The sequence below is a fragment of the Semicossyphus pulcher genome, unplaced genomic scaffold (assembly GCF_022749685.1).
Source record: "Semicossyphus pulcher isolate SPU_LCO1_2020_fin unplaced genomic scaffold, fSemPul1.0.p SCAF_25, whole genome shotgun sequence".
Taxonomy (NCBI): Eukaryota; Metazoa; Chordata; class Actinopteri; order Labriformes; family Labridae; genus Semicossyphus; species Semicossyphus pulcher.
Genome location: NW_027211699.1, coordinates 8,136,154 through 8,148,754, shown reverse-complemented (window position 1 = coordinate 8,148,754; position 12,601 = coordinate 8,136,154). Strand labels below are relative to the sequence as shown.

At 41.2% G+C, this 12,601-nt stretch overlaps 2 protein-coding genes across 3 annotated transcripts; one reads left to right on the top strand and one right to left on the bottom strand.

The window, feature by feature from the left end:
• The first annotated feature begins 997 nt into the window (after positions 1-997).
• spc24 (SPC24 component of NDC80 kinetochore complex) lies at positions 998-2,730 on the top strand. Of its 2 annotated transcripts, none has more exons than XM_069676306.1 (6): positions 998-1,028; positions 1,597-1,779; positions 1,870-2,014; positions 2,141-2,245; positions 2,341-2,417; positions 2,504-2,730. In XM_069676306.1, exons 2-6 carry the CDS (start codon positions 1,614-1,616, stop codon positions 2,608-2,610), a joined length of 600 nt encoding a protein of 199 aa, XP_069532407.1. In that variant the 5' UTR covers positions 998-1,028; positions 1,597-1,613; the 3' UTR covers positions 2,611-2,730. The 2 variants fall into 2 exon arrangements, with proteins under 2 accessions (XP_069532407.1, XP_069532408.1); XM_069676307.1 differs by having other exon boundaries at positions 1,003-1,019.
• Positions 2,731-6,706: 3,976 nt separating this feature from the next.
• On the bottom strand, positions 6,707-10,777 carry s1pr5a (sphingosine-1-phosphate receptor 5a). The gene is made up of 2 exons (XM_069676393.1): positions 10,703-10,777; positions 6,707-10,060 (listed from the first exon to the last, which is right to left on the bottom strand). Exon 2 carries the CDS (start codon positions 9,794-9,796, stop codon positions 8,573-8,575), a length of 1,224 nt encoding a protein of 407 aa, XP_069532494.1. The 5' UTR covers positions 9,797-10,060; positions 10,703-10,777; the 3' UTR covers positions 6,707-8,572.
• Positions 10,778-12,601: the final 1,824 nt, after the last annotated feature.

Here is a 12,601-nt window from a genome sequence, read left to right as displayed (position 1 = left end):
TGTCCATCAGATGAGTGAAGTTTTGATATACTGTTTCTAATGGTTTGAACCAGGTGGTTGAAACAAAAACAAGAGCAGTACATGCGTATAGAATAGTTTGTAGATGTGAAAACCTACTTATGTAAAAGTATACTAATATGATAACCACAACATTTTAGAAGTATGTGGTATATGTGAGCTTCTGTGCTATGTTAAAAATGTGTAGATTTGAGGACTAACTGGTAATGGAAACCAAAGAAATGCTTACAGAAATGATTTTAACCCAGTGGCCAAGTCAAAACTGGTGGCATATTTAGCAATGTGCTGAACTGTGAAAGAAAAAATGATTGAAAACTAACTCAAAACTGATTTGCTAGCTAACTGGGTTGCTAGCTTGTTGCGGATCTGCTACAGTTAGCATTCTGATTTGGTCATCTGACATTTCTTCAGATTGTGGACAGTTGAATAATTATATTTGTGTTGATTGAAGCCTAAAACTTTAAAGCTAAACCTCATTAATTTGGCTGAATATTTGAATTAAGTTTAAAGACTTTTTATTTATTTTTTGGGGAAAAAAAGTTCATTAAATGGGAAATGTATATTACAGTAATTTTTTAATACAAGTAATCTTAATACAACATTAGATAGAATGCTGTTTTACTCCGTGATTTTTATTTTAAATATAAAACGTTTCCCCTTTTTATTCCATTAATAAAACGGGGCAAGTTGTCTACCATCTTCCCCTTATTAAGTGTTAAATTTCCGACAAACAGGATTTTTAACAAAACAAATGTGGATTCAGGAAAAAAGACTAATAGAACAATGGAAAAAGAGGGGATGTTTAAACTTTATTTACTCGTAGGAAAACTATCTTTTTATACCGGTATTTTATTGATAACGGTAGCTTCTACTGCTTTTACATTAGCTGCAGGTCACTCCTGTAGGTGGCGGTATGTACTTCAGATGCTGCTCGTAATCCGCCAATGACCAAAGAAGAAGAAGTGGCGGTCTGCGCGGTCTGATTTTGAATCCCGGAAAAGGTCTGTTCGGTATGTTGTTTTCTCCTTTTACTAAATATGAGTGTCAAATGTCTTTCAAATGCATCGTAAGCTGGTTAGTGTTTGAGTTGATAATATTTGTTGCAACTTGTATTGATGTCATTATCATTTTTTACATAGTTTAGCTTAACGTACACTAACGTTTTTACTGCGTGTAACTGACGTTGAAAACAGGGTAAACAAAACAGCGAGGCTTTCATGCATTTCAGCCACTGTATTAGTGATCTATTATGTTGTTTTAACTGTCAAAATAAGAATTCAGGTTGAGGATCAGTGTTGGAAATTAATATACACGGACTTAAATTAGTGTAACCAGTGCAGTTTTGTGGTAACGGTTACGTATTATAGCATTTTCAACACGTACGGTATAAACGTATATACTCCATGTGTTGCCTTACATTGATCTGAAAGAATAAAGTTCTGATTTTTATATTAATTTTATGATACTGAAGTAATACTATGCACATTTCAGTTCCAACTACCAAGCATTACAATAAATAGTCCACCCTGCAGAGTAAAACATCTTCAGTTGTATCTTTTCTGTTTTTTGCTTCTCTAGTTTCCAGTCTCACTATAATGGCTCAAAGTCATAAATTTCAAGACTTGGAGGAGACGGGGGAGGCGTTGGTGGCCTTCATCAACAGCAGCCAACCTGAGAAGCTGAGACGAGTGAAAGATGAACATCAGGCCCTTTTTGACCAACATGTAGAAACCAAAAGGATTGTGACACAGATTTTAAAAGGCAAGTAGTAAAGCATTTCGTCCAGTGAACTGCCTTTTTTCAACTATCTGAATTTTTTGTCATCACTCTCTTCCCATCCTTTGTCCCCAGATGTGGCTCAGATTGAGGAGAGTGCAGGTCAGAGGCTGCTGGACATGGAGGAGGAGAAAAAGCACAGGGAGATGGAGCTGCACAGCCTGGAGGAGCAGCTGAGGCAGTGCACAGCCAAGAGCCAGATCACCGAGTCAGAATTACAGTATCTTTTAAGTGTGTGTGTGTGTGTGTGTGTGTGTAAAATGCAATAGAAATAGTCCAAATGTTTTCAGTGCCTGCCTGGCTTGGTTTCCCCTCTTCTCTGTCAGCATCCTTAACCCTCCTCCAGATTCCTGCAGAGAGAGTTTGAGAGTCTGAGAAACGCTGAACACGAGCTTCAGACTCTGCAGAACGAGGTGGATGAAGACACCACCGAGGTCATCCCTTCAGCTGTGTGAGTACTGAGACTTTCTGAGGAATTACTACCACATACAGTACATACTTAAAGGCTCAGTGCACCTATAACTGTCATTAACCTTTCCTCCACAGATACGTGGCTCAGGTGTACTACCTAATAGCGAAGATCAAGTGGGAATACGACACACAACCCAACGTCTTAAAAGGAGGTACAGTTCACTTCTCTGCTGTCGTGTTTTGTGTATCGTGCGTGTCCGTCATGGCTTCTGATTCAGTGTGTTTCCTCCTCTTGCAGTTCACTACGGTGCCGACCTGGCCACTCCCATCAACATCGACACGTCTGTTCGATCTCGGAGCGACGTCAGCGACCAGCTGTGGGGCTTCGTCAGCACTGAATGGTAGACGAGCGTTGGTGGTGGTGGTGATGTCACGGAGGCTGTGTATCATTGTGTCTGTAAATGTGTTTGTTTTCTTCTTGTTTATCCAACGTTTAATTAAATATCTCACACTTTTGGTTAAGAAGTTATTCTCTAACTTTATTTATATTTCTGATTAAAACAATACAAAACATCAACAACTAAAGACTCACAATCTCAAGGAAGAGACAAGACAGACAAAAACATCAAACAAACAAGCTCGACCTCAGTATTTTCATATCTCTTACACTGAAATGAAACATGTTAACTTACACTTATATCAAACACTGTTCCTGTCTATCAAGTACACCCGCTTTTCTCGATCACCAACCTTAACTACTGTCCATGCATCCTACAAAAAAAAATATTCATGATACAGGAAAAAGAAACAGATACAGATAAACAGGGAAAAAAATGATTCAACAAAACATTGTGTGGCTGTAGAGAGCTGCTTTGGCCACTAGATGTCACTGCAGAACTATTTTGTTATCATGCACACATTCTCCTTAGACTTAAACACACTCAGACGACACCTGCAAAGACAGAGGAAGACGTTTTATGCAGTTGTTTAAATTCAGAGTTTTTAGGTCTATACTTGGGTTGAATTCCTGAATCCATACAGAAGAAATATTCCACATTAGAGTGAATAAACATAACAAACGGAGTATATATGTTCCAGGTGATATAAAAATAGCTTTAATTGTAAAACACAACAAAATTAAACAATCACATTCTGTGAAACAAAAGAAGTACGTTTAAAAAGTCCAAATCTAATAGTTATACCTAATATATATAATGGTCCTCACCAGAAGATGTGCTGCAGACTGCAACCGATCTATCAGCAATATCATCAAAGTTCAACATGCATTTTATGAGTAAGCAGCTCCAGTCATGTTATAAGACATAAAATGCTCTGCTTGAAATAATAAATTGTGTCTGATGAATTACCTTGTAAAAATCCTCCCACGGCATCTCCTCCGTCATCAAAAATTCCCTAATCTGCATAATTCCTGCCCACTGTGCACATTTCCAACCGCCCCCTCCGTTGCAAAAACAAAACACGTCTCTGCCGTCGTTTAGTGGCAACTTGTTGAAACTTAGCAGCTTGAAATGTAGTAATTAGGAGTAACGTTAACATTAGTAGTCAGTATTGAGTTTGCAAAAATGACGATGGCGGTCACAGCTGGCCCGCGCATCGCTGAAGTGGTTGCCGTAGGTTACACATAATGATATGCATAGCGTCACCCCGCCCATTAAAGGGATTGTCTCCTTAGGTTTGTGACGTCTCAAAACTGCCAGTCTGAAAGCGTGTTGTTCAGCCTGTCCTTGGTACACTGCAGGTTAAAAGCAGACAGGCCCAGCCATGGAGACGACTGCTGATGAATCAAGGTTAAACACTGGGTTTTGCCTGGAGGGGGGCTTTAAAAGAATGGGTTCTAAATGCAGTTATACACAGCTACTGAGTGTAATGTCAGATTAATGCTCAATATGTATTGATTTATTTGAGTTTAAATGTACACCTGTTGTCCCTGAATCTGTGGGGCGTTTTATTTTGAAAGTTATTGTTGTTTTTAACAGGCTAACACTTTTACTTATGTTATTATTCTTTATTAATTCAGTATCAACATGAGCAAAGGCACCTGTAAGTGTAACTACCACAGGGGAAAAAATCATCTGAATTAAGTCAAATTCAGGTGAGATAGTGATGAGTGAGCAAAAAACAAACGCAGCATGAAAACACATCAGAAATTAGGTCAGTATGCTGGAGTCTAAACTCCTCCTCGCTGTGCCCACACTGTGTTGTCTGCATTACACAGAAGGCGTTTAATTTGCCCTCCTGCTTTACTGAGAAGTGAAACATCGGCCTTCTTTGAAAGGGGCTGCTGGCTCAGCTGCAAGCGTGGCGGGTGGTTAAGAGTGGGTAGGCTGACGCTCACACGTATCTTAACTTAGAGGAACCCAGCATCAATATGTGGTTTCCTAACGGTAAACAGGGCGCTGGTGGAGATGCTCGTTTCTGCAGCTTCATGTGCGGCTCTCGCACAGATGCTGAATATCGGTGGTTAACACGTGGTTCACATAAGATGAGGTCGAGAGTGAGACCCTCTCTGTCGTCTTGTTTTTAAACTTTAACGCCGTCACTTTCTTTTTGAAGGTTTGAGGTTTTACTTTGTGCTTTTCAATTTAAAAACAGCACGCGACTAATTATCACTTGGAATTAGCTGCAGTCAATGCCAATGCTGTGCTCGCCATCTCGTTTTAACCCATTTCTGTCCACAGTCCGGCTGCACAATACATCACAATTTCTTCGTTATTGCAATATGAGCATTAGCAATAAAGACGTCACAAAATCAGTTAAAGTATGAAGCTACAGCACCGGTTATTAGTTGTTAAGGTGTCACAACCCTATAGAACATCCATCCTTTATCTACACCGCTTCTCCTGTTCAGGGTCACGGGAGGGCTGGAGCCTATCCCAGCTGTCATCGGGCGAGAGGCAGGGTTACACTTGGACTGATCACCAGTCAATCACACGGCTGACACAGAGACAGACAACCTTTCACGCTCACATTCACACTGACGGGCAATTTAGAGTCACCAATGAACCTAACGAGCATGTCTTTGGACTGTGGGAGGAAGCCGGAGGAAACCCACACATGCACGGGGAGAACATGCAAACTCCACAATCGATTAGAAATTTCAGATCTCAATAATTCTTCATACACACAAAGTCTGGACTCTTACGATACAAATTTAAACAGAATAATGATAATTTGTTGCTTTTTCTTGGTCCCCATATCAACATGTTGTCGACCTAAGTGACATTTTCTGTAGTATTCAACAGTGTTTCTCTATAGTAATCCTGTGGGGGGTTTTGGTGACATTTTCGAGAGTAATGTAGAATATCTCTGTATAAATCATCACTTTGGGGTTTTTAATATAAATAAACTGAATTTTATTAACTTATTTTTCTTATATTTTTACATTAAAAAAACTTTGTCTAACAATTAAGGCATAATTAATACGTGAAAGTCAGTAAAAAATATTGTATTTGTAGTCACGTGTATTTACAGTTTCCCAAAACATTTTGTGTTTCACCCTCCAACAGACAAAAAAAGTCAGTGAGTCTTTTCCTTAATACACTTAATTTAGTCGATTAGTCATTAACGAGTTAATATCAAACATTAACTCACGAGTGAAACAGTTTATTATTGTTTAACTTAGAGCAGTGGTTCTCAACTGGTCTAGCGTCAGGACCCATCAACACCTCATTAACGACGAAACGCAACCCAATTTTTTTAACCAATCAGATTTAATCTGTGCAGTTTGCATAAGAACATTTTCCCTCTACAAGTCATTAAAATAAAAGCCTTTTTTCAACAGAAATAAACTAAAGAAAGTGCAAAATAAATGCGGCTGTCGGGCTCATCAAGTTTCAGGAATGTAAATGTAACTGTAGCTGAGATCACCCAATCAGTGGACACATGGAGTGTGAATAAACTACACTACTGCTGCACACACGTCATTGGAAACCCATGTCCTTCAAAATAAAAGCACAGCATAGAGTTTTAATTTTTTTTCACAACCCACCAAAAACAGATCCGCGACCCACTTTTGGGTCCAGACCCACCAGTTGAGAACCATGGACTGAGAGTAACTAAACCACCAGACCACTTTTTTTAGCTGAAAAAATATGTACATGTTGGCCCTCAAAGGTCGTCAAACTGTGACCTTGTTGACCTCAGCAAGGTTTTAATTTAATGCAGCACCATTTGTTTCTATTTCTCTGTTCACTCAGTGTAAACTCACATCGTACATTTACATCATGAACCTGAGTGTGTTTTAATTTGTCACAAGAGAAGAAAAGTAAATTTTTTCAGATTCATATCTCCCAACGAGCTCACGCTTTCTCTCTCATGTTGCAAACTAATTATTAAAACGTGTTTTGAATGTGTGATCACTGTGGTGAGAGGATGCTGCTGTATGTTCGTCTGTTGTTTTAGCAGTCAGAAGCAGAGAGGATGTCGATCAGTGAGACATTAACGATGCAAACAGGAAGTAAAGAATAAACAGACGTCTGTGTAAACTTCATTCACGTTTTTATTCAGTGCACATATAAAACTGGCATCATAATTTAAGTGAGGTTTTTACAAACAATACAAACAGCTTACAAATGGTTAGACATATATTTACAAAGTAACTAAAAAAATCAGTTAATAGATTTTATTTATCTTTACATTAATGTACAATATTTCATGTCTGCGTCACTATGAGCGCTTTGTAATCTCCCAGCTCTTTGAAGCCCACACGCTCGGCCGTGTCATCGGGCTCTAAGAGGTTTTTATGTGCGGTTCACAGGATTAAAAGACAAACACTGAAGCTCTGACGACTGAGTTAAAGCGTATCACTGCTGATTGTCGCTCATTAAACCAGGAAGGCGTCAGAAAACATCCTCTGTCAACTGCTTTGAGTCATTCATCATGTGCTGCTACATCCGTCACCAGAGACCACCAAGGCTGCAGACCGCTCGACTCAAACCCCGACTGTGACGCGTCTGAGCCTCAGATCTCGGCCGAGGAGACCTCTACCCACAATGCCTCTGACCGAACCTCACATGGCAGAAATTACACGGGTTTGGCAGCAGCTTTTGGGTGTGGATGCTCCGTGTTTGTAACAACATGTCATTAGACGCTTCATGAGGACATGAGGATAAATCTCCTGCTTTGAGCTTCAGACAGGCTCCATCAGACGTGCAGCGTGAGCGGCTGCATTAATGTAAAACGTATGCAGTCTTTAGTTTCGTTTTTGTGCCCTTAAAGAAATGTTATCCTCTGACAAGAACTGCCCTGGTTTCAGTATGTAAAAGACACGTAATGCTTTTTTCCACAGGAATCTGACAGCTACAAATAAGACACCGACTTTCTTTTCACGATAAATGTGGCAGAAAATATGCAAACATCGACAGAGCCCCACAGGCTCTGTTTGAAGGGACAAACTGATCAAATGACCACAAAGAGACGCGACGTGACAACAGAGAGACACAAGACAATTAGCAAGAGACACAAAATGACTGCAAAGAATGGAAAAAGTTACCACAAAAGATGACAAACAACATTAGAGAGAGAAGAAAGAACAATAAAGAGACGCAAAATGACCACAAAGAGATGCAAAAAGAAGCGAAACGGTATAAAAACACAAAACCACAAAAAATAGCGAGAGTTAAATGCAACAGAGGCACAGAAAGACACAAAACAACTAAACTGAACCAAGACGACCACAAAGTGACACTTAACAACAACATAGAGACACAAAGCTACCTCAAGGAGATGCAAAACGACACCACAAAGATCAGCACAAACACGAAACGTCCTGAAAGGGACCAAAAAAATGACGACAGTGACACCAGAGAGACAAAATGACTGCAACGGGCGGAAAAAGTTACGACAAAGAGTTTTAAAAGACGACAAACAACATTTTAGAGAGAAAAAACAACAATAAAGAGACACAAAGAGATGCAAAAAGATGTTAAACAGTTAAAAAAAAAAACATTAAACGACCTGAAAGGGATAAAAAAGGACGACAAAGTGATGCAACACAAGCACAACAAGACACAAAAGACAAAACGACAACAAAGAGACGCAAAACAGCTAAAACTGAAACAAGATGACCACAAGGTAACGCAAAACGACAACAAAGAGATGCAATATGACCGTCATGTTTTTGTCCATTTGTGTCAATCGTAGGACGTGGGGGGGCATTCACACGTCTGTGCCCGGGCTCCTGGTTTTTAATAATCCGTCTCTGCATGGAGCTTATTCTGTTCTATGATTAATGCAAAAACTGTGGCAGAGTGCAACACAAAAGCTGCTGCGACCGGAGCACTCGTGCACCTTAGTGGTCTGAGTCCTACTCCGAGTGTTCGCTCTCAGTTGGCAGTCAGCCTTTGCGTCATGTTTTAGACATCCGGGGGTAAATAGCTTTGATCGTGGAGGGGGTAAAGTTACCGGAGGACACGGTCGTCTCGATTCCCTCCAGTCTGTGAGAGGCTGCGTCCGTCTTACTGGTGCTGCACTCCAGGAAGGGCATCCCGATCTTCTTCACATGCCCGTCTTTGGTGAGGAGGCAGTGTCGGCAGAGCAGCCTGAGGATGGCCTTCCTCATGTCCTTGCTGGTCAGCGTGTAGATGATGGGGTTAAGGAGGGAGTTCAACATAGCGATGCCCAGGAAATAGTCCGCCTTGAAGAGCACCGCACAGCTCTTGGCCGGGCAGCAGAAGTCCAGCAGCAGGAAGATGAAGAGGGGCAGCCAGCACATGATGAAGACTCCCAGCACGATGGTGACGGTCTTCAGCAGGGCCATGTACTTCTGCGACTTCCTGTACAGGCCTTTACGATGTGGAACGGAAGCAAGGCGCTGGGTGTTGGACTTCACGATGCGGAAGATGCGGACATACAGCACCACGATGGACATGAGGATGGCGCTGAAGATGGTGATGCAGAAGAGGACGTAGCTCTTGGCGTAGAGGGGGAGGACGGTGGAGCAGCGGTCCAGCTGTCCGATGCAGTTCCAGCCCAGGACCGGAAGGATGCCGAGGAGCACTGACAGCACCCAGCTCGCCCCGATCAGAGCGAACATCCGCCCCTGTTTGTCCCCCTGGTACGGCTTCATCCTCACCATCGTGACGTGCCGCTCGATGGCGATGGCGAGCAGGCTGATGACCGAGGCAGCCAGCATGATGAACACGCCCCCCTCCCTCAGGAACCACAGCACCGGGGTCATGTTTAACGTGTTGGCACCAGACATGATGATGTTCACCATGTAGGTGAAGCCTGCCAGCAGGTCGGACAGAGTCAGATTCCCCAGTAGGTAGTACATGGGCAGATGGAACTTCTTGTTCTTCCAGATGGCCAGAAGCACCACGGCGTTCTCTACGACTATGAGCAGGCAGACGAGCAGGAAGATGATGGCCTCTGGAGTCAGTCCCTCTTTGTACTTGTTCTCCTTCAGCTTGCCTGTGTAGTTGTAGTGCGCGATGATGACCTCATTGCTCTGGTACTCGCGAAACATCCGAAGCAGGTTTCCTGAGTTGGGGGACAAGGGGACGGCAGACGGAGCAGCAGCAGCAGCAGCAGCAGCAGCAGCGTAGGCAGCTTGAACAGACTCTGTGGACATGTTTAGAGCGTCCAGAAAAAAAGCTTCTTCCTTTTGTTCACTTTTTCTTTCTTAAAACTAGATCCACAGAGAAGGTGTCATTTAGTCCTCTGGAGATGCATTTCTTCTTCTTCTAAAAAAACAGGACGCCAGCTGATGTCCACAGAGGAAAAGTTATTCCTTTAGATGCTGTGTGACAGGGTTTCCTGTAGTTTGAGAATATTTCCTCCAAAAATCACAGATTTTCACTGCCCCAGCTGAGCACTAGGAGGCGATGAAGCGAGCCTGAAATGAACCAGAGCAGAAAGTCAGTTTGGAAAACTCATAATTAGAGACAGGAAATGTAGTATTTAATTAATTTAGTTAGCCCCTGTCAAATACTAAGAATACCTCAACATTGCTACACATCATAGCGATCATATCTACATGACTGATGAGGCTGGAAGCCTCCGTCTGAGGGTTTGGACTTCAGAGGGAGTAAAAAAAGAAATAATTTCAAGTCTAAAGCGAAGTTTTTCTTTATCCAGAGAGTTTAGCGGCAGTTTGTTCTGCACGTTTTTAACAGTTTTAAACATGTTGAACACAACAGCTATGGAAACTAACTCGCAGATACATATTTTTGTTTCAATTTTGCGCGTTTGTGTGCGTAATTACGCACGTATTGAAGCATGCAAACCGGTTAATTTAGCTCGTACGGACATTATGAATGAGATTGTCGGTTAATAATTCCGTCACATGCACATGCAGTATTAACCAGCTCGCATACTTACATAAACTCTTGTTCTTTAAGCAGTTATAACGTTAAAACTATCCATATTCGTGCATTGCAAACATTAAAGTAACTATAAATGTATTACGGAGCAGAACACGCGCATTTGAACGCAACAAAATGATTAAAACGTAATGTATTAAAAACTTTCCACGCACCTGTAAACCGTGTAAATATCCAGTCAGTCTCTGAGCAGCGGAGCGGACTCGGTGGATCTGTGCACCACAGCGACATGTGAGTGTGATGTGGGAACAGAGCGGGGCAGGACTCGACACGCAGCAGTGGGCTGGTCTATAATGTTTTTGCCCTTCAACGACTTTTCCTCCCTCCTTCGCCTGACCCCTGAGTTTGTCTCTGATTTGCCCTCAGGAGAGATTACAGCTCGATGACAGATCATGCGCTCGTGTTTGTGAAACAGAGGAGGAAGAAAGTGAGATTTGACTTTATCAGTTTGTCCTCAGGCTTCTGTAACACCGTGTATTTTCTCTCCTCATCCGTTTCATTTCCATCCATTTAATATGCTTTGAAAGCTTTGAAAGTGTAATTACGGCCGTATGTTGCTCTTCAGGTTTGTCAGATAATGTGGGAACCTCTCTCTCTCTCTCTCTCTCTCTCTCTCTCTCTCTCTCCCACACTCTGTAAAAGAGAAACATCACACTCAAAACTAAAAACCACAGGTTAATTTGTCAGTGGAAAAATAGTAATTTGTGAGAGCGCAGCAGCTGGGTCTGTTTTGCGCCCCAGAAATCCCACATTTCAGAAAATAACTCTCCCATATAGACTCCATCTGTAATTATCTTTGAGCTCACACATCAAAAACTCAGTTTTTGAGCAAACATGCCATTTAAAGCTTATTTCCCCCCAAAGAGTCCCCTGCACACATGTGTAAGAACATCAGAATACTCAGAATAAAATTGCTTGTCTCTTATAAACATAACTATAATGTAATTAATTCACGATCTGTGAGTAAGCAAATGATTCTTATTAACAGCTGGATGCATGATGGCTGCTACGTCCCTGTGAACTCCATTATCAATGTAATTTCCCCTCGTTGTGTCTGTGATGTCACGAAACCATGCTCGTGCACGGGATATTTCAAAGGCTGAGATTAAAGCTGACGTTTAACCCATTGTTGAGAGGAGTGAGTCTTTAACTTTCTTTATTACTTAAAACTCATTTATGTTTCGTTTTACTTTGAAACCGCTTTGAATCTGTGCTGTGAAAACTGCTAAAGAAGTTAAGATTACTGACGTGTTTCCCGGCTGAGATTAAATTAGTGTAATCACCCTTTATCTCCACCACAGCGTCCTCACTGTCTCAACAGACGCAGCTGGAGAGATCACAGCTGAACTCCGATCAACAAACACATCATTTATTTATCGACCAGCTTTGGACTACTTCACTTTAGATCAACTTTCTTCTGAAATAACTTGCGGATTTATTGATTACTCAAATCAAAATGCTCTACCTCCAGATTTCTCATATTTAATGATAAGCCGAGTGTCCACGTTTTTAAGAAGCTTTATTAAATCTGCAAGAGAAAATGCAAATCAGAGCCAGATTTGATGTGGCATCCAATAAACAGAGAAAAATACAGAACAATGGACACATACTTAATATGTACATACATCATACATAATATGAAAGAATATGAGTTTTTGCAGAAAAAGGCTGTGCAGTTTGCAAAAATGTCCACAGTATAGAAAATACTTTTATTTTGTAGGGATCAGGAAGTGTCCAGAAGGTGTGATGGATTTAAAAAGAGCAGCAGCCACATGTGTGATGAAAGAAAACAGTTAACAGTTGAAACCTGTGAAGAGTGAAGTTTATATATTGTTTTTTTATGTGCAATGTGAAAATCAGCTGAAAGACAAATTTATGGAAACACACATCCTGATTCCAATAATAAGTGAATGTGAAAAGCTGAACCAAAATAAGACATTTACAGATGTTAGTTTTGGCTCAGATAAGCTGTGATGTCATTATTTTCGCTGTTTTTGACATTTTGCTGACTAAACTATTAACTGATTAAGAAAAAACAATCTACAGGATACTAT